General features: G+C 53.4%; 1 protein-coding gene across 1 annotated transcript; it reads right to left on the bottom strand.

Annotated features, from left to right (window-relative positions):
* Positions 1-562: 562 nt before the first annotated feature.
* CDX1 (caudal type homeobox 1) lies at positions 563-18,472 on the bottom strand. Its single transcript, XM_054488422.2, has 3 exons — positions 17,929-18,472; positions 2,229-2,374; positions 563-1,668 (listed from the first exon to the last, which is right to left on the bottom strand). The coding sequence occupies exons 1-3, from the start codon at positions 18,371-18,373 to the stop codon at positions 1,462-1,464; spliced, it is 798 nt and encodes a 265-aa protein (XP_054344397.1). The 5' UTR covers positions 18,374-18,472; the 3' UTR covers positions 563-1,461.
* Positions 18,473-20,277: the final 1,805 nt, after the last annotated feature.

Genomic DNA, 20,277 nt, shown 5'->3' with positions numbered 1-20,277 from the left:
CTCAGAGCATAGCTCTGATTGGCCCTTATCCTGTTATATTAGTGTCATCTGTGTGCATGGTAGTCTTCCCCACTGGACTGGGGACTTCTGAAGAGCAATTCAGGACCCCTGAAGTCAGACCCTGAGGGGGGCTTTGTGGCTTCTCTCCTGCTCCAGCTGCCCAGAATACATGGACCCTGAATGCATTCTCCCCCTCTAGATCTTGCTCCCCTACCCTGGAGATGCCCTTCTCCATAACCTTCCCCCTCCACATCTTCCCAGGACATGATCTCACACCCCTCCTCCAGTCTAGGGTACAAGGACTGTGTGCTTCCCAGGCCCAGCCACGCGTGGCACATGGGGGTGAGCAATGAATGTCATTATTGAAAGAAAAACCTGAACTGAACATATCTGAAAAATTCAAAAGACTGATATGTTGAGTCTGATGATTCTGCTTACAAATGGACTAATATTTTTACGTAGTCTCATAGACCTATGCGAATAATGTTCTGTTTTGATCTTTCAAATGTATTTTAAAGGTGCCCTTGTTGTGGGCCTAAACAAACGGGAAAGGAATACACAGTTGCTGGGGAAGGTGAGGATGATTTGTACTTCTCAAAAATGTTTCTTTAATGCTAAGTATAATGATTTTTATACATTTTTGAAAAGAGAAGAAAAATTTATTCTTGAAGCTGCATCCAAGAGATTCCACTCTATATACAACACCTGTCCAGCTGTGAGCTCTGCTTGGTCTGGATAAAGTCCTCTGAGGGGTCCTTGGGCCCTGATGGACAGCCTGGTGGGGGTATAGAAACCTGGTAGGGAAGACTCTGCCCCCTTCTCTCCTCCCAGGGCCTCCCTCTCAATCCAGAGGCCTCACTGAGAATGATCATGAGGGCTGTGATTCTGCAACCCAGTGGAACAGCCATCAGAGCCCAGTGCTACTATGGGCTTTGTGCTTAGTATCCAGCCTGGGGAGGGCTCAGCGCCCTTATAATCAGGGCAGATAGAGGTGAGGCTGCAGGAAGAGGCAGGTGTGAATTGACCACGTTCCTCCCTCCTCAGGTCGTGCTCTGCAAGCATTCCATCTTTTTTAGCTCCATCCCTTTTCTCCAGGATCAGTGTGGTCCCCACAGCAGCCTCCAGCTGCACCTCTGAACGTATGGAGGAGGAGGTGGGGCCTGGAGCCTTGTCTAGGCCCCTCCCCTAACCATTTGGGGCTTGAGATGCCCATGGGAGATTGAGATCATCCACCCTGGACTTCCTTATCCCCCAGAGGTCTAGAACACAGGAGCTGGAAGGTCTTTATCCAACAGGCTTACTGCACAGATAGGCCAAGGGGATGCAGAGGGTGGTTAGGTGACTGTCCACCATGTCCCAGAAGGTCAGGGCTGAGACTCAGACCAGGCCTCCTGGGCCCACAGGAGCCACACTCCCAGCACCCGAGTCCCCAGGTCCCCGGCACACAGGCTGGGCATGAGGCTATGGCAGAAACTCCTCTTTCACAGGCATTGGAGAGGAGGTGGCCAGGAGGCTGGTGTTGCTGGGACACAGGCCCCCCAGGGATGGCCTGGCTGGGGTGGCCGTGATGTCGTGGGCCGTCGGCGGCTGTGGGGGCTGTTGCTGCTGCTGTTTCTTTTTGTTCACTTTGCGCTCCTTGGCCCGCCGGTTTTGGAACCAGATCTTCACCTGTGGGGTTGAAGGACAGAGATGGAGTGGGCAGCGGGGACAGAGTGAAAGAGAGAGTGCAAGAAGGAGAGATGAGGACAGTGAGCCCCTATTTCTCCATGTGGCTTTGTGGCTTATCTCCTCTCCAGCCTCACAGACCACATGGACCCTGAATTCATTCTCCCCCTCTAGACCTTGCACCCCTACCCTGGAGATGCCCTTCTCTGTAACCTTCCCCCTCTCCATCTTCCCAGGCCACGCTTCTTCCAGGGAGGCTTCCTTGTTATCCCTGTGACTGCTCGCCTAATGTAAATAGCACGTGCACCTCCTACAGCACTAATCATAGCCTGCTGTAGCCTGTGGCTAATCAGATCCCCTTACCCCTGCCTTTGGGGGCAAGGATATTGGGTTTTGTTAAGGGAGGGTGCTGGTAGCACCTCCGTTTCTGCTGTGCTGTGTGACTATGGCCTGGAGACTCAACCTCTCTGTTTTCCTTCTACTGAGCTCTGTAATCTGCCTGGCAGCCTGGAGACCAGAGTCCTTGCACTGCTCCTATGGCTGAGATAGGAAGACAGACACACCTGCCGTTCAGTGAGCCCCAGATTGGCAGCCAGCTCTGATTTCCGCCGGATTGTGATGTAACGGCTGTAATGAAACTCCTTCTCCAGCTCCAGGCGTTGGTGGTCAGTGTAGACCACGCGGTACTTGTCCTTGGTCCGAGTCTTACCTGAGAAGCAGAAGGAGCCGGGAAGGAAGGTGAGTTGAGAGGAGGAGGCTGCAAAAAAGGCCCAGGCAGGACCCCCAGGAGGAAGACAATTCAGGCTCCCTGAAGTAGGACCCTGAGGTGGAGAGAGACATCCACTCCAGGTTTGGGGGAAACAGTCATTTCCCAGACTCAGATCCACAGACTCACAGTCTGGGAGGCAAGTACTCCTCCCATGCCCATCAGGGAGGCAGTGAGGTAGGGAAAGCAACTAGCTCAGGGTTACACAGCAGGCTGCTGACGCAGCTGCAGCCTCAACCCAGGTCTCCTGACCCAGAGCCCTATTCTGAAGGCCAGCTCCAACAGCTTTAAACCAGCAGCTTCCAGATGTGGCTGCACAGCAGCCATTCTCCAGGAGCTTGTGAAAAACACAGGTTCGGGGCATCCCTGACCAGTTAGTCAGAAAGCCTGGGGGTGGAATCTGCATTTTTAACAAACTCTCCACTCTGTGGTCAGATATCAGATAGGTTTGAATGCTGGAGACACATAGGGGATACCGGGCAGGCAAGGGTGATCAAGACTAATGAGATGGCAGCTGCTCCTTCCTCCTGTGCAAGAGAAGAGAGAAGGGAAGAGCCGCCACAGGCAGAGGTGGAAGCAGAAAGAATCTGGAACTGTCCCAGCTGTGGGCTCCCTAGTTCCTGCCGAATGCCTGGGGATGGCCTCAACATCAGACAGGGAGGACTGGGGCTGCTGATGGACCCCTAGGACCTGCCAGTTACCTCAAAGGCTCTGGCTCATCATACCAAGCCCTGAGCTGGGCCTGCACCAGGGGCCGGAGGCTGGTCTGCCCAAGCCGTCCACATATCCCCCTGTGTCCAGGCACCGGGCAGGAGAGATGCAGCTCATCCCACAGATCCTCACTGAGCTCTTGCTGTGAGCCAAGCACTGGGCTACAGCACTGAGCAAAATGAAACCCCTGCCCTCACGATGCTTAGGTTCTAGGGGAGGGAGATGATGAAAAGAAAAATAAACATATAAAATATTTGATACACTAGTTGATAAGTGTTTCAGAAGAAAAGGAGGCAGGGAAGGAGGATTGGGAATTTAGGGAGGAGGCGGGCTGTGATTTTCAATAGAATGGGCCGTGAAGGCCTTCCTGAGAAGGGGAATTTCAGCAAAGGTGTAAAGGAGGTACAGGAAAGAGTCATGCAGGGCCAGGCGCAGTGGCTCACACCTGTAATCCCAGCACTTTATGGGAGGCTGAGGAAGGTGGATCACCTGAGGTCAGGAGTTCAAGACCAGCCTGGCCAACATGGTGAAACCCCATCTGTACTAAAAAATACAAAAATTAGCCGGGCGCGGTGGCATACATCTGTGATCCCAGTTACCCGGGAGGCTGAGGCAGGAAAATAGGAGAATTGCTTGAACCTGGGAGGTGGAGGTTGCGGTGAGCCAAGATTACACCACTGCACTCTAGCCTGGGTGACCGAGTGAGACTCCGTCTCAAGAAAAAAAAAAAAAAGAGTCATGCAGACATCTGGGGAGAGGCTTCTAGGCAGAGGGAACAGCAAGTGCAAAGGCCCCAAGGTGGGGCATGCCTGCTGTCTGCCTGCTGTCTGCCTGCTGTCTGACAGTGAGGAGCTGTGAGGAAGCTGGTGGAGCCGAGGTGCAGTGAGAAGGGGGACGGGACAGGAGACAAGGGGAGGGACTCTGGGTTTTCCTCTGCCTGGGACAGGAGCCATTGCAGGATTCTGAGCAGAGGAGACATGAAGTCTGATGTAGGTTTTAATATTACTCTGGCTACTGCATGGAGAACAGATTTGCAAGAGGAAGGGGAAGTGAAGGGAGAGCTGCCATAACCCAGGAGAGAGGGCGGTGCCTTGGCTTCTTTATGAGGCTCAGCCTGGGGCCCAGAGCTGGATTTGAGGACCAGCTGAGGTTAATGTCAGGACTTTCTTTGGGACTGGGATCAGAGGTCTGTCTGGAGAGAATACTAAGAGTCATGCTTGGCCTGGGCTTGTGTGGGGCCTGGCTAAGCACCAGTTTCCTTTACAAGAAGCTGAGCACGTGGCTATAAATAGGAGGCGCACGCAAGCACTTCCAGACCCACACACGCTCCCACCAGGGCATGGTGGGTCTCTGAAAGACCATCAACCCCTCCTGCCTCTCGCAAGTGCCCCCACCACAGCCCAGCCTTCACCTTCTTGGGTTTCAGCCCTGGCCCTGCCTGTCCCTCAGCACCCCTGTACTAACCACCCATCCGCCCCCATTCTGACGCCTGTCCCCCTCCACCAAGCCCACGCAGCTTGGCAGGACAGCCACTGGGCTCTCCGTGAGCCAAATGGCTTTGTGGAGAATGGGAGACAGCAGATGTTCCTGGGCAGCTTTTCCCTGGGTTTCCTGCCAGAGCAGAGGAACCACACCGGACGCTTCCATGTCCACTGACCTCAGTCCGCTGCCCAGCATAGCATGGGATAGCCTCGGCCTTCAGCCAGGCTTGGCCCCAGGAAAGGGATAAGGGAGTGGCTGCCCAGGCCTTGGCTCCAGATTGGGCCCCTCCTTGGCCTAGAAAATGCAACGCCGGCTCAAAAACAGTTCTGCCTAATGCCACCAGCACTGGAGGCCAACATGGCTCTGAATCCACAGACCCATTGGGTTCACTGGGCTAAAGCTGGAAGCGGTTGTGAGAGTTTAGTCTCCTCGCACTTTACTGAGGAAGAGATCGGGGTTCACAATGGTTGCATGGCAGCTGGAGGGCCAAAGAAGAGGCCTGGTGAGCCCTTCTAGTCCTACCTCCCTGTGTAGTCAGAGTCACTGAGGCCCAGGCAGGCATGGGCCTGCCCAAGGCCATGCCCCGTGCTCTAGAGCTCTTGCTGCCTCTCCAGGGTACAACTCCGCATGCTGCCATATCTAGGGCCCCCTGAGCCTGCCATGGAGCCCCCAAAGTGTTGGTAACAGAAGCTTAAATAGCAGACCACCCCTCCATTGCTACTTCTGGGAAAGGAGAGCCCAGACCATGGTGAGGGAAGGCCGCTGAGAGCCCCAGGCTGGGGGCCCTTAAAATGCCCAGAGGACTCACAGCCACCCCCAGGAGGACGGGCTTGAGGTAGGGCATGAGGCTCCCTGCCCACCCAGACCTTCACCTAGAGATCACAGGCAGTGGTCCTGAAGGTGCTTTTTCCTTAGAGTCCTAGCACCCACTTCTGCCTCTTCTGATGAGCAAGCCCAGACCCATGACAGCCATTTCACAGGTGGGGGGAAATGGGCTGAGAAACGGCACTTGCAGAGGGCCATCCTGACGGGTCATGGTGTGAACCAGGACTCAGGTGTCCTGACCTCAGGCCCAGCTCTTCCACAAGGGAAGGGGTCAGGAGTGAGACCAGATGGAGACAGGGTTTAGCTGCACAATTACTCCTCTCTCTCCTGGCAAGGCTGCCAGTGAAGACCTGGCCCACAGGCCTTGTCACTCCTCTCTGGGCTCTGGATAGGAGCTGGTGGGCTCAGGAACCCATTGGCCAACTTCTCTCTGGTGGAGCTGCTTGAAACACAATTTTAGTGCAAGAAAATGGCTCTGCCAAAGAACAAAATGTTTGCTATCACACCGTGTAGCTCAGAAACCAGGGAATCCCATATGCTGTTCCAGGAGTGAGAACTGAAACATCCTCCTTAGCGCCCAACTTGGCGATATCTAGCTCATTTAACAGGCACATACCCTTTGACCCAAGAATCCCACTTCCAGCAACTGATCCCACCAAGAGCTGCCCAAAGCTCCATCTGTTTCTGATAACACAAGACGAAAAACAATGTACATGTGTACAAGCAGGGAGCTGGTGAGAGAAGGGATGGTGCATTCGTGGAAAGGAGCATTATGCAGTCATTAAAAAGAAATTTCAAAACCCCGTATGTCCCAGTATGGAGCAATTTCTAAGACGTGTGAAAACAAAAGCAAGACAGAATAGTGTAAATAGTATGTTACCATTTGTGTATAAAAACGGGGGAGACACACACATACCCAAACATCTTTGCACCCATATAGTTCTTTCTGAAAGAATATACAAGAAGCCAGTAATAGGGGCTGCCCCTGGGGAGAGCACTGGAGGTTGGAAAGCCACAGGTAAGAGGGAGACTTTGGGTTTTTTAAATCTTTACCAAGTGTATGTGTTAATTTGTATTTTTAATGACAGCCAGGAGCCCTGGGCTCCAGTCCCAGCTCTGGGCTGGAACTCCCAACTGCCCCAAGACACCTCTGGAGCCTGGGAAGGAGGGGGCAGGGAGGTGTGTGAGAGCAGTGGGGTGGGGAGAGGGCCCGGGATGAATTATTTACAGGCCCCTGGGACGCTGGAGCTAAGGGGGAAGTCCGGGCTCCTATAACAGGTGTCTGCTGAGGGGCTGGCCACTCCCAGCCACCTCATGAGTAATCCTCTGGGCCAGATGCCAGTGTGAATGGCTGGGAGGGAGAATGGGGAGCCCCCTCAGCTCTTCAGGGGTGAGCACAGAGGGGAAGAGCCTTGGGCAACTCACCGAAACGGGAGGCTTTCTCTCTCCAGTTTTGGGATGCGCAGAATGTCCCATCCACGTGGATCAGGCCACCATGAGAGGTAGCAAACTCCCGTCCCCTAACGCATGCACAGTACAGGCCAATGGCTCCCAGTGCCTGACCAGCAGCCTTGGAACTGCCTGGGAAGCTTTTTCACAGTGCAGATTCTGGCCCCAGAAATTCAAATTTCGTGGCGCTAAAATGGGTCTCAAAATTTGGTACTTGAATAGTTTTCCAGGTGACCCTAACATGTGGTTGGTTGGGCTTTAGCTCCATAATTACTCCTCTCTGTCCTGGCAAGGCTGCCGGTGAAGACCTGGCCCACAGACCTTGTCACCCTTCTCTGGGCTCTGGAGAGGGGCTGTGGAGCCCAACAGAGGTACACTCTGTGACTCCAGAGGTGTCTTGGGGCAGTCAGGAGTTCCAGCCCAGAGCTCCTGGATGTCATTAAAACTAAACCTCTGGGGTTGTGGAGTGCAGCTTCTCACTGGCTGGGTAACCTAAGACAGTCTCCCCACTTCTCTGAGCCTCGTTTTCTGTATTTGTAAAATGGGGAAAATTAATATTCTAATAATAGCCAACACGTCCATGAGCTGGGCCCTTTGTATACATCTCTCAATGACCCATGGAGTTGGGCAACTATCACTCTATTTTACAGACGAGAAAACTCAGGGTCAGGGAGGACCACGCATCAGGTAGGTGGGATTCAAAACCAGGTCTATCTGGCCTCAGAAACAGCAGTAGAACCTATCAATCAAATGGTACAAGGTTTCTTGTAGCTCTCTCCAACCCTGCGGCATACAGGGGCTCACTTGAGATGGATGGACAATGTCTAGCACAGTACCTGGCATGCAGGAGGTGCATGGGGAAGGGCAGATCTTACTCATTTCCAACAGCTGTGGGATGACCATCTGGCAGGAATGCCAGGAAATGGATCTGTGCAATGGGCGGTCTGCTAGAAATGACCGTTTACTTATAAGGTCCCTTCCAACTTGGAAACGTGAACCTCCCAATGTTTGTTGATTCTCTGATTGTGTTTGTTATTGTAGCTGAAAGAATTCTAAGACCAGTTTCACAGTCTGAGAGTCTAGACACTGGGCCTGCCCAGGGGGAGGATGAGGACAGGAGCCACGGTGGCCTGCAGTGGGGGCTCCCCATCCAGCCTGGTCCAGGCAAGGACAGACTGTGGCCTCTGCTCCAGTACAATCAAATGGCCCCTAGGTCAGCACTTCCTTTGCCCTCTTCCTGCTGGGTGTGTGGCCCTGGGGGATGACCAGCTTTGGCCCCCTAGGCCTGGACCACAAATCCAGCCCCGAAAACCTTTGTGACTCTTCCCTGGGTGGTCCAGCCCCAGCTGGCTGTGCTTCAAGATCCTAACCCCAACACACACATGCACACAGGCTTGCATGTCTGTACACACAAGGGCTTGCTAAAAATACAGATTCCCAGGCCCCACTCCAGACCTACTGCATCCTAATTTCTCTGTCATCTTTAACGAGGCCCCTGTGGATTCTGAACCACCAGCTAAAGTCAGTGGGTCCTGGTCCCAGTTCCATGCCATCTGTGTGCCCAGAATTAGTTCCTCCTCTCCTCTGGGCCTTGGTTTAGCCTGTGCACCAGTCCAAGTGCCCTCAAGACTCTGCAGCTTTGAGCCCTCTGTGCAGCTTTGAACCTTCCCTTAAAGATCAGACCTCCTGGCCCCCCCTGCCACCTTGCTGCCTGCCACCCCAGGCAACCCCCACCGGGAGCACATGCCCCACACGCCCTCCAGCCAAGTCACTCAGAGACCCACACTGCATGCAGCAACAGGCGATGGGGAGCTCACCCGTGTCTGTGATGCCAGCCTAGGAATGACAAACGGAAGGGCACAGGGCTTTTGGCAGGAGGGGGGTCGGGGAGGTGGGAATAGGGTAGTCATAGAACGCTACTGCAGAGAGCCCCCTTTTCCAAGATAAGGAAGCAAGTCCAGAGAGCTTATAGGTCACTTGCCGTGGATGACTGCAAGGCTGATAGGCAAAGGAAAGGGTGGGAAAGAGGGGCTCAGGAGGACTGATCTCACCCCGGATAATACTTGTAGGAGCGCTGCAAGGGTGGCAGGCTGTGGGCCAGCTCAGAGGTGGTGGCACTTCTGGTGACGGGCCTAAATTGTAGCAGCGTCACACTCTACTGAGGTTTGGGAAAGGCTGGGTGTTTGGGGCGAGCTTCCAGACCTTGCCTGGTGGCAGAGACCTGGGCTGTGGTCCAGCCTGGTCATCTTAGTTGAAGGACTTGACAAGTGACTGAATTTCCCTGGGCTTTCCTTCCCCTGCCTGGGGAACAGAATGGCTGTGAGAGCAGTTTGGAAAGGGTAAAAAGCTATGGAGACAAAAAGGAGAAAACAGAGCTATTTGCAGAAGTGGGCATGTTGGTGGAGTCCCTCGTGAGAGAGAGGAATGTCACCTAATGGGGAGCCATAGGGCCAAGAACACATTGGCCTGGGAGTGGGGAGATCTGGCTGGCCCACCAGCTGGACATGTGATCACTTATTTGGGCCTGTTTCCCGATCTGTACCACCAGGGGGAGGGCTCTCCACTTGCCCTAACCTCACCAGCTCTACAATGGATGGATGCCCTTCCTGGGACATCAGGCTTTCTGCCTGACCCTCAATTGGGACCTTGTCTTGGCTGATCTGGCAGTCCCAGGATGCTAATATCATGGTTCCTCACTCAAGCCCTGAGCAGGGATGAAGCTGGCATGGGGGTGGGGAAAGGGGGACAATGGCCAGGCTAGCCATTTTGGGAGTCCTGCAGCCTTAGCCAGATTCTCCTCCCCACTGTCACCCTCCTTCCTAGTTAGAGTTCTTCATCATCTCTGCACCCTTAGCCAGATTCTCCTCCCCACTGTCACCCTCCTTCCTAGAGTTCTTCATCATCTCTGCACCTCCTCCTCCAGAGCCACCTTTGCATCATCTGCTGCCCTATCTTCTTCATCAAGGTCCACAATCTGACCTGGCTTTGGGAGATAGCAAAGAGGAAGGGACTTTAGAGTCAGACAGAGACCGGTGGCTCTCCCCCAGTCTGGCCACGTGCCAGTGGTATGTCCCTGGGCAAGTTGCTGGACCTCTTTGAGTTTCAGTTTATTTATCTTTAAAATGAAGACATGAATACTTTCTTTATATGGTAGTTATGGAGACCAAAGTAATAACCTACTTAACAAAGTACTTATTAATAAAAACTATGATGATGATGATGATACTACAGAGACAAAGAAGCTGAAAGAGGCGGGAGAGAGGCCAGGTGGGGTGACTCATGCCTGTAATCCCAGCACTTTGGGAGGCTGAGGTGGGTGGATCACCTGAGGTCAGGAGTTCGAGACCAGCCTGACCAACATGATGAAACTGTCTCTACTAAAAATACAATAATTAGCTGGGCGTGGTGGCGTGTGCCTGTAATCCCAGCTACTCCGGAGGCTGAGGCAGGAGAATCGCTTGAATCCAGGAGGCGGACGTTGCAGTGAGCTGAGATTGCGCCATTGCAGTCCAGCCTGGGCGACAAGAGCAAAACTCCATCTCAGGAAAAAAAAAAAAAAAAGGCAGGAGAGATTCCTCAATGCAAGAACAAGGAGCTTATGCAGAATGGATTTCCATTCTGGGAACTCTTGAGAGGGATTTTTCTGCACTGTCCAATATGACAGCAACTAGCCACATTAATTAAATAAAATGTAAAATTCTGTTTCTCAGTCACACTAGCTGTATTTCAAGTGTTCAACAGCCACGTGCAGCTGGTGGCTGCCTACTGGACAGCACAGATACAAAGCATTTCCATCCTGGCGGAAAGTCCTACTGGACAAACGCTGCTAGATCAAACTCCTACCAGGGTCCGGACGCCCACACTGTAGCACACGCCTACTAGCTGCAAAGCAGCCAGTTCTTGCATCTGCCACCCATTTATATCCTTCCTGAGCTTTTCCACAGGGGCACCCTGAGCCCAAGACAGCCATTTAAGATTTACAAACAGCAACTGCATCCCTTCAGATCTTCTCCTAGGCTGAAGAACTTGAGGCCTCTCTGAACTGTTTCCTGGTGGAGTTTCCAGGCCACTGCCCCGCTGGCCATCTTCCACTAGTCTAGTCTGAGAGTGAAGCCCTTACTACTCCACTGTAGGTGTGGCTCCCGAAGTCTCACATTCGAGGCGGGGCTGCAGTGAGGGGCTCTGCCTCCAGCCCCTTCCTACCCCTAGCTGGCTATGTGACCTTGGTAAAGACCCTCCCCTTAGGCCTTGGCTCCCTGAATGCTCTTTGAGGGTAGGGCCATGCCATTTAGCTCACCAGCACCTATCACGTGCCTGACACACACAGTGAGTACTTGATGAATCCTTGCTGAATACATAAAACAAACCTGCTACTTCCTCTGCTTCCTTAACTCAATAAACAGCACCTCCATCCTCCAGCCATTCAGATCAAAAGCCAAGGTGGCACCTCTGAGTCCTGTCTCCCTCGCTCCCCAGGTCCACTCCAGCAGCTGGTGGCTCAGCTTCCAAAGTACACTCTTCTGTCCATCTCCATTGCTCCTAAAGCTTAGTCCGAGCCACTCATTTGATGGAGAAGAAACGTGCTGTTCCGGGCACAGAAATCTTGCATTTGAAAAAATGCTGAACACACCGAGCACCCAATAGATGCTGGTTCGCATTATGATTACCATAATAACTGCTCAGTACTTATTTGATAAATAGTTCATTATCTCCTTCATGGCAGGGGAGGTAGATTAAAAACAAACAAATGAAATAATGACAAACTGGGATTAGTAGTGGGAAGGAAAGCGAGCAATGAGCTAAACCAAGTGGTGAGGTGGGGGGAAGAACTCTACTTTACTTAGCTGGGGGAGGTCTCCAGGAACAGGCCACATTTAAGCCAAGACCTGAGGTTGAGAAGGAGGCTTCCATGTCATGAACAGGGAAAGACATTCCAGGGAGAGTGAGCAGCAGGTGCAAAGGCCCCCAGGCAGGGAGAAGCAGAGTGAGGGCAGAGAGGGCAGCTCTCTGCACGCAGGTGGACCCGTCTGCCTTGTTCAGGCCATCACCTCCAATGCCTTGGAGCAAATTCAGGACAGAAGACACTCATTCAGAGAATATTACTGCTTGCCTGCTTGAATGAATGAATGAATGAGAGAGGCACAAGATGGGGCTGGAGAGGCCAGCAGATTCTGTAGGAGAGGGATTTGGATTTGGTTTCAAGAACAAAAGGAAGCCATGGGAGGGTGTGGAGCCTAGCTTGCTCCTTCCTTCTGTTGGTGGTGGGGGATCCATGTGGGGTGCCCCCACAAGTCTGAGGGGTGAGCATGGCATGGGGAGCGTCTGGCATGCTAACATGGTGACGGCCTTGACTCCAGAAGTGAATGTTATTTCCATATCCCGGGAGCTCCAACACAAAAACCTGAGAGGCCGGCCCGTTAAGATAACTTCCTATGGACAGACGAGACCCTGCTGCTAACAAACCATTTTGGACCTTCACAATGATTCCCTAAGCTCTAAGCAGCAATATCTGCCAAAGCAGCAGGGAGAAAACACCCAACCAAAAAAAAGCCTTCTGCCACCTTCTAACTGGGTCATTCCCTTTCCCAGCTACATCTGAGCGATGAGGTGTCAAATGTAGCTTCTGCCTGGAGAATCAGTTCTAAACAGCCAGGCCCCTGCTGGGCCCCCTCCTCCCCCAGCCTCTTATAGTACATCCCCTGCCTGGCCTCCTTTCCCCCCAACCTGGCTGGGATGCCCATGGGGAAGGGGGGTCTCAGGCTCCCCTTCGTGAGTGTGTCTTTATTTCACAGACGATTGCTGGGCTGTAGACTGGGTGTAAACACTGTGCTGCCATGTCCTAGCTGTGTGAGCTTGGGCCGGCCACCTTACCCTCTCTGAGCCTCATTATCCTGATCTATAAAATGAGTATACTAGATCCTGACACCACTCAGGGCTATCATGAGACTTAAGTGAGATCACCCACGCAAAGTTCTTGGCACAGTGCCTGGCACACAGTAAAGATTTAGCCAATGCCACAGTTATTTGCTTTATCACAAGCTCTTACTATGTGCAAGGCAGGGTGAGGATGGGACTGATTAGGACTGGTCCTTGAGGGACTACAGATGGTCAGTGGCAGGGATAAACAAGACAATGAAAGTAGACAGGCAGTGGTAAGTGTCATGAAAACAAGGGCCTGATACAGTGCTTGGGAGGGAGGAACCAGGGAGGGCTTCCTACAGGAGACAGCCTCGGAGAAGGAGCAACATTTGAGCTGGTGAAGATGCAGGAGAGGGAAGGGAGGGCAATGCAGGTCGAGGGACCAGACTAGAGAGGCTGTGAGTGTGAGGTGTGTGCTCCAGTGCACCTGCTGAGGACTGGTAGAGGTGGTCACAGGCACCGATGCCCTAAGCACCTACTGTGTGCCAGCTGCAGGGCGGTGCTTTACAGGCATCTCTTCTGAGATGCAATCCTATTATTATCCTGTTACAGCAGAAGCAGCCCAGGCTCCGAGAAATGATCCAAATTAACTTGCCCGAAGCTATACAGCTTCTTATGGAAATGCAATCCCAGGTCTGAGACTCCCAAGCCCTGGCTCTTAACTTGCCTTATCTAGGCAAAGTAGCAGGAGAATGGCTTCAATAGATGGTTGAGGCCATTCTCAAGAAGGCTCTCATTGCCACAGAAATGGAGCTGGATTTTACAACAAAGAAATGGCATAAAAGGCCGGATGTGGTGGCTCACGCCTGTAATCCCAGCACTTCGGGAGGCCGAGGCGGGCGGATCACGAGGTCAGCAGATCGAGACCATCCTGGCTAACACGGTGAAACCCCGTCTCTACTAAAAATACAAAAAAATTAGCCGGGCGTGGCAGCGTGCGCTTGTAGTCCCAGCTGCTGGGGAAGCTGAGGCAGCAGAATGGCGTGAACCCGGGAGGTGGAGCTTGCAGTGAGCCGAGATCGCACCACTGTACTCCAGCCTGGGTGACATAGGAAGACTCCATCTCAAAAAAAAAAAAAGAAAAGAAAAAAGAAAAAAGAAATGGCATAAAATGAAATGGCAATTCCATGTCAGTAGGAAGCCACAGAACGCTCTTGAGCAGGGCATGTGCCTTGAGAAGGTAAATATGGCAATGGTTTTAGAAGACAGCTGGAGCAGTACAGAAAGGCTGAAAGTGAGACAGCAGGTTGGTGGCTGTGGCAAGGGGCCAAGGGAGAGGGCCTGCAATGTGGGGGGAGGGGAGCATTCATACCCTTCATGGGCCTCAGTTTCCCCATCTGAAAGTTGACGGAGTTGGACCAAGATCTAAACCTTACTCTCACAGTCTCATCCGTGTGAACATCTCCCTAGTCGTGAGACCTCAGCCACCCCAATGGGCCATTAACCTGTGGAGCAGGTTTATTCAAAGGAATTGGAGGCTGAGCCTTCCACGGAAGGATGATGTGTAACCCTCCTCATGAAAATGTTGATATTTAAAGCCCTCCTCATGAAAATGCAAAGAGAAAAGGAAAAAAAAGAACGTCTTGTAGTCATTTCCTATCCTGGCCTCAGTCAAATGATGCTGATCACTCAGAACTGATTAATATTGTCTTTTGGAATCGGAGACTGATTGAAGCCAAACAGCCTCTCTCTCATCTTTCCCATTGTCACTGCCCCCTCCTTAGAAGAAACTGAAGTCTTAGTCCCAGCCTCAGCAACCCCACTTCCCCAGGTGAGTTGGGGTGCCATCCAAGTGGAGAGACAGAGGCAGCCAGGTTTCCATTGACCTGAACTGCTTGGCTGGACAGTCACAGGTCCCAGTCCTAGGGCTGGGACCTCAGAAACCTGTGTGAAAGCCAAGATCTCACTCACTCCCCTGTTCCCCAGAGATGCCTTTTGTCCCTCACACTTGCCCTGTTCATTCACTCAACAAAATATATTGAGCACCTACTAAATGCCATGCACTGAGCTGGGTGCCAGGATGCAGTGGTGGGTTAAGCAGACATAGCTCTGTACCTCATGGGAATGTACAACATACAAACAAGTGTAAGGAACTGAGTAGATTGGAATTAGTGCTCTGAAGGAAACACAGCAAAGATTCGTGATGGGTGTAGTGGGGAGTCCACTTTGCGAAATGATGGAGGGCTTCACGGAGGAGGTGACGATTAAACTAAGATCTGAAGGGTAAGAAGGATCCACTCTTGCAAAGAATCAGGGGAAAGAGCTTTCCTGGAAGAGAAAACAGCATGTGCACAAGACCTGCAGTAGGACTTGGCAGGTCTGAGGAACCAAAAGAAGTCTGGAATGGCTAGAGCTTGGAAGCCAAGGTGAGAGCAGCTGGGGATGAGGTCAGGGAGGCAGGCAGGTGCAAATGCTGTAGTCTTGTAGACCTCAGGAAGGAATGTGGGGTTTATCCTACATATGATGGGAAACCATAGGAAAATTCTAAACCAATTCTTCTGACATCTAGCCCAGCTCAGCCCCGCTTGTGTGAAACTGGAACATTCTTCACAGTCTCTGTACCTTGGTTCCCTCATCTACATGTGTGGTCTCTAACTGTCCAGTTTGTCCACTCTCGAATGCTGGAGGCTCAGAAGTGGGGGAAAAGGGGGCTAGCCAGGATTGGTGGCAGGCTGAAGACCTGGTGGCCAGTGCCAATGGGGATTAGGAGGGCAGTGGCATGCACTGATCCTCCTTCAGCTGTCCTGGACGGCAGCATTGCACAGGAACTGCCCCTGGAAACCCTATGCCTTCATTGCCCAGAAGGAGAAATTGAGGCCAAAGACAGGAGGGGCTTGGCCTCTCTCTCAGGGAGAGTCCACAGTGCCAACCCAATTCTGTCCCCATTTCAGGAGCACTGAATAGACAGTCAGATGCCCCGGGAAGACAGGCAGCACCTTCTGGCTTCAAGAAGGTCAGAGTTCCTGCATCCTCTGCAGAAGAGGGCTAACCTGGCTCCTGGGAAGTCCCTTTCCTGGAGCCTTGGGAACCCCCAGACCTCCTTCTGCCTTTCCCTCTACTCTTGGAGAGCAAGGGAGGGAATGCTTTTTTGTCTGGGGTAGACTCATCTGCCTGCAGACAACAGTTTTCAAGCAACTTTTGAGACCAGAGGATGAGCCGGGTTCAGTAGCTCTCGTGCCCAGAGACACGAGGTGATTTGTATGGAAGCTCCTGGAATCTCCTCCAGGATACCCCAGTCCTCTGACCCCCATTGACACACTCCTTTTCCCTTACACAGTGATGACCTCTCTCCAAGTCCCTACCCATAGGGAATCTCCCCATTCATCTCCAAAGTCACCCCATGAGCAGGAAGCAGAAAGTGGAACAGAGGAGCAGGAAACACAGGCTTCCTTCTCCAAAGCCTCACAGACTGGGAACTGCAGGATCCTGAGCACTGGTGCTGCCACCACCTCCTCTCACATAACACAGGGTTCTTAATCCCGGATTTATGGATAAAGCTTCTGGTAGCTTCCAGAACTCCTGAAATTGCCCACTGATGTAACATTTGTACCTTTCAGCAGATTTTTCAAAGGAGTCCTTTTGTAACTTAAACAAGGGTACAAACCACTGCGTAACCTCCCTTCTCTCTAATTTCACAGACAGTAGAACTGAAACCCAGAAAAGACGACTGATTTAAGAGGAGCTGTTGTGTAGAGAATTAGAGCACAGACTTAGTGGTTAGTCTGCCTGGGTTCAAATCCCAGCCCCACTAGTTACAGGTTACATGGCCTTGGGCAAGTACTTAAACTCTCTATGCCATAGTTTCTTCATCTTAAAATGGGGGTGATAATAGTAGCTACAATGATGTTTTAAGAGTTAAAGGAGTTAATGCATGCAAGATCTTACTTAGGTCATGCCTGGCCCGTTAGTTAAGTGTTCCAAAACATTAGCTGTTATTTAATCAAGTCCACAGAAGCAAGTGGCAGAGTCTGGTTCCCTGTATCTCCCTGGAGGCAGATAGGAGGTTCTGTATCCCTGGGACTTCCAAGAAGGGGATATGATTATGGCCAGAACCTGTAGCTCCTGATCAAGGCCAACCCAGCATCTGCCCCGAGGCAAGCTGGGTATGTGTGGGGAGATGGGGGTGAAGAGTGCGAGGAGGTGGGGGAAGTCCCAGGCTTATTCGCAGCTGGGGGAAGGGGAGGAGGGGCTGGACATCAAAGGGTGGGCAGGCCAGCTTCCCGCCCCCAAGGCTAGGTGGCCTTTGTCAGGACAGGCCGGACACAGTCCGGACAATGGAACGTCGTGTTCACTTTCCGGCCAACAGGAGTCACTACCGAGCCAAGGCAGAGCCAGTTACATGACAAAGGGGGGACCCATAACGGAGGTCAAGCCGCCCCTCATTAAAGTTGGGCCCTTTGTCCTGCCCCCTCCCCTGCCTTTGAAGAGGGAGGATCAGAGAGGCCTGCCTGGGGGCAGGAGGTTCACAGGCTCAGGAGCCAAACAGTAGCCCCCCTTCCCACTGCTCCCGCTTCCCCTCCCCCGGGGTCAAGAGTTCAGGGAGGACCCTGGGAAGGTAAGGTACAGACCCCCTGCCCCAATCTGGCCAAAGAGGGCTCTTTTTCAGCCTGAAGGATATGATCCAGCAATCTCTTGACTGTGATGGGGAGACCCAGCTCTGGCCAGGAAAGTCACCTGCCCTGTTCACACAGTTAGTTAATCGTCCCTTCTGGGGCGAACTTGCCGCCTTTGCCTAGGGCTGGGTTAGGAGTGGAAGAAGCAGATGAAGAGCACGGAGTCGGTGTTGCTAAATGAGTGTGGGACACGAGTCTGGGAGCCTGCGTTCTAGTTCGGGCCTTGCTCCGCGGCCGCAGGCGCATTTCCGTACTTCGCAGGGGGTCTCGGTTTCCCTGTCTGTACAGAGAGAGGGTTAGGCTGTGCTGCTGAAGGCTCCGATAGCCTGAGACTCAGGAGAGGGAGCCAAAGAGCAGCCCCCCAGGGCGAGAGTGGACAGGAGGGCCACACTCCCGGGAACCCGAGCAGGGCCGGAGCAGAGGTCAGACAGGGGGCGGCCTGGGCCGCGCCTGAGCACCTGCAGGTCCAGAGGCGCAGAGCGAGGGAAGGGTCCTTACCGCTGACACCGCCGCCTCCGGCCGCCACGCTGCGCCGCATCCACTCGTAGGGCGTCCGCCTCTGCGCTCCGGGCGAGGACGGTGTGCCCGGGCCCCCGAGGGGCTGCGCCAGGAGGCCCGGGCCGGGCCCCGGGGGCGCAGGCACCGGGCTAAAGTCCGGAGGGGGCCCGAATGCTAGCGAAGCTGGGCTGGCGGCAGGGGCCGCGGGGCCCGGGCCGTAGGCGGCGGCCCAGTCGTCCTTGGGCGCAGGGAAGGGCGCCCCCCAGGCCGTCGGGGGCGCGGGGGCCGGCTCCACGTGAGAGTAGCTGGGGAAGTCGGGGTACTGCGGGGGCGCCGGAGGCGGGGCCGGGGGGCCGTAGGCTTGCGGGCCCAGGCCGAGGCTGGCGGGCCTGGCTGGGCCGGGGTACACGGGCGAATCCTTGTCCAGCACATAGCCCACATACATGGTGGCCGCGGGGCCCCCCGCGCATGCTGGGTCCTGGAGCCGCCGCTGCCGGCCGCCCCGACGACCAGCAACCGCTCACCTGAACTCGCCTGTCCTGCCGCCGCGCCCGCCCCACCCAGGCCTTTTATAGCTCCGGGCCGCCCGCGGCCCCAGCCGAGGCGGGTTTGCATTTCAAAGCGGGGGGAAGCCTCCGGGCCGCGAATCAAAGGGGGAAACCCGTCGGGGGCGGGGGGTTCAAAAGGAGACAAATTGCCGCCCCAAGCGGGAGGTGGACTGGCCAGGGCCTGGAGGGGGTGGGGGCGCGGAGGGCGCGTTTTGGGCGAGGGTCGAGGCCGCGCTGCGAGTGGGAATCGCTTGCCAGGGAGCGGCCTAGCGGCCTGAAAAACCTTGTCCTTCCGGTGGCTGCGTGGACGGTCCTGCAGCCCCATTTTACAGGTGGAGGAACAAGCTCCCAGGGGCCAGGGGAATTGTAGGCCAACTTCACACAGTGACCAGCTTGAGGTGAGGGGCAACGCAGACTTCAAACAGGGCTCCGGTCTGTAGGATCGCAGGTCCTTAATCTTTTGGCAGGGAGGGGTCACGACCCCTCTCGTCATGGAAGCTGTGGATGTTTTTCCCTGGGGAAATGCACATATGCACATACATACACGAGTCTTCCTTACAGTTAGGGGACTGCCTGGGTTGGCCTTCTAGAGAAAGTTCTCAAAAGGCAGTGTGTGTGTGGGTGTGTGTGTGTGTGTGAGTTAGGGGGGTCTTCTGGGGACATTACAGGAAACTTTTAGTAAATTATCTTGATGACTCTCTACCCTCTTTTTTTATTTGAGAAGTTTCAAGCATACACAAAAGTAGAATTGTATAATGAACTGCTGTGTACCCATCACCCCGCTTCAACAACTATTAAGGTTTTGTCACACTTATTTCACCTACTCCCCGCTTTTCTGAAGTATTTTAAAACAAATTCCAGACATCATGTCATTTTACCCCTACATACTTCAGCACGCATCTCTAAAACACATGGACATTTTCTTACATAATATGCCATTATCACATCTAGCAAAATTAACACAAATTCCTGGGTATTACCTAACACACAGTTCGTATTCAAAGTACTCCAATTGATTCAAAAATGTCTTTTTAGCAGTTGGTTTGTGTGAATCGGGATCCAAAAGCCCTGATCCATTTATTATGGCTGGAGCCCCTTTGGGATTTTAAATGCATCACGTGTTCCTCCACCCCATATTAAGGACTGGCAAACATTTCCTAAGGGGGAGTCGGGGCTGGGAACACTTGAGGGGGTGTCAGTGAACTGGGAGTGGGGACAAGGCTGAGGGATTTGGGGAAGGGTGCATGAAGGACAGGGCTCTGGGTCAGGAAGTCAGGTGGGGTCCCTCCCTACAAGGGCTTTGTGCCAGGGAGCTGTGCAGAAGCACCCTGTGGGATTGGATGGGCCCACATTTCCTGGGTTCCTCTCATTGTGCAGGGATGTGTGGTCCCCAGAAGAAGGTCAGAATCAGGGTCTTATCTGTTCAACCCGTCTCTCTCTTGGGTCACCATATTAGCTGGGGGCTGGTCAGTATCATCTCAGGGCTGGGCAGATGTTTTGGGATCAGGACATAATTTGCAAGGCCCGGAGCAAAATAAAAAATATAAGGTCCCTTGTTCAAAAATGATTAAGGATTTCAGGATGGTAGCAGCAGAGCATTCACCTGAGTCTGGGGCCCTTCCAGACACTGGGCTCTGTGTGACTGCAATGGTGACCCGCCCGGGAAGCTGGCCCTGGTGAGACTCTTGCTCTTCTGGAGCTCTGATATGTGATAGAGCCAGAGACTCAGCCAGCACAGGGCTCCCTCCACTTCCTGCTCAGAGGAACCCTTTCCATTGCACAGGTAGAAGCATTGAGTCTC

This window comes from Pongo pygmaeus, chromosome 4, assembly GCF_028885625.2.
Source record: "Pongo pygmaeus isolate AG05252 chromosome 4, NHGRI_mPonPyg2-v2.0_pri, whole genome shotgun sequence".
Classification (NCBI taxonomy): Eukaryota; Metazoa; Chordata; class Mammalia; order Primates; family Hominidae; genus Pongo; species Pongo pygmaeus.
The sequence above is the reverse complement of the archived record's forward strand: the minus strand, read 5'-3'. Positions and strand labels throughout refer to the sequence as shown.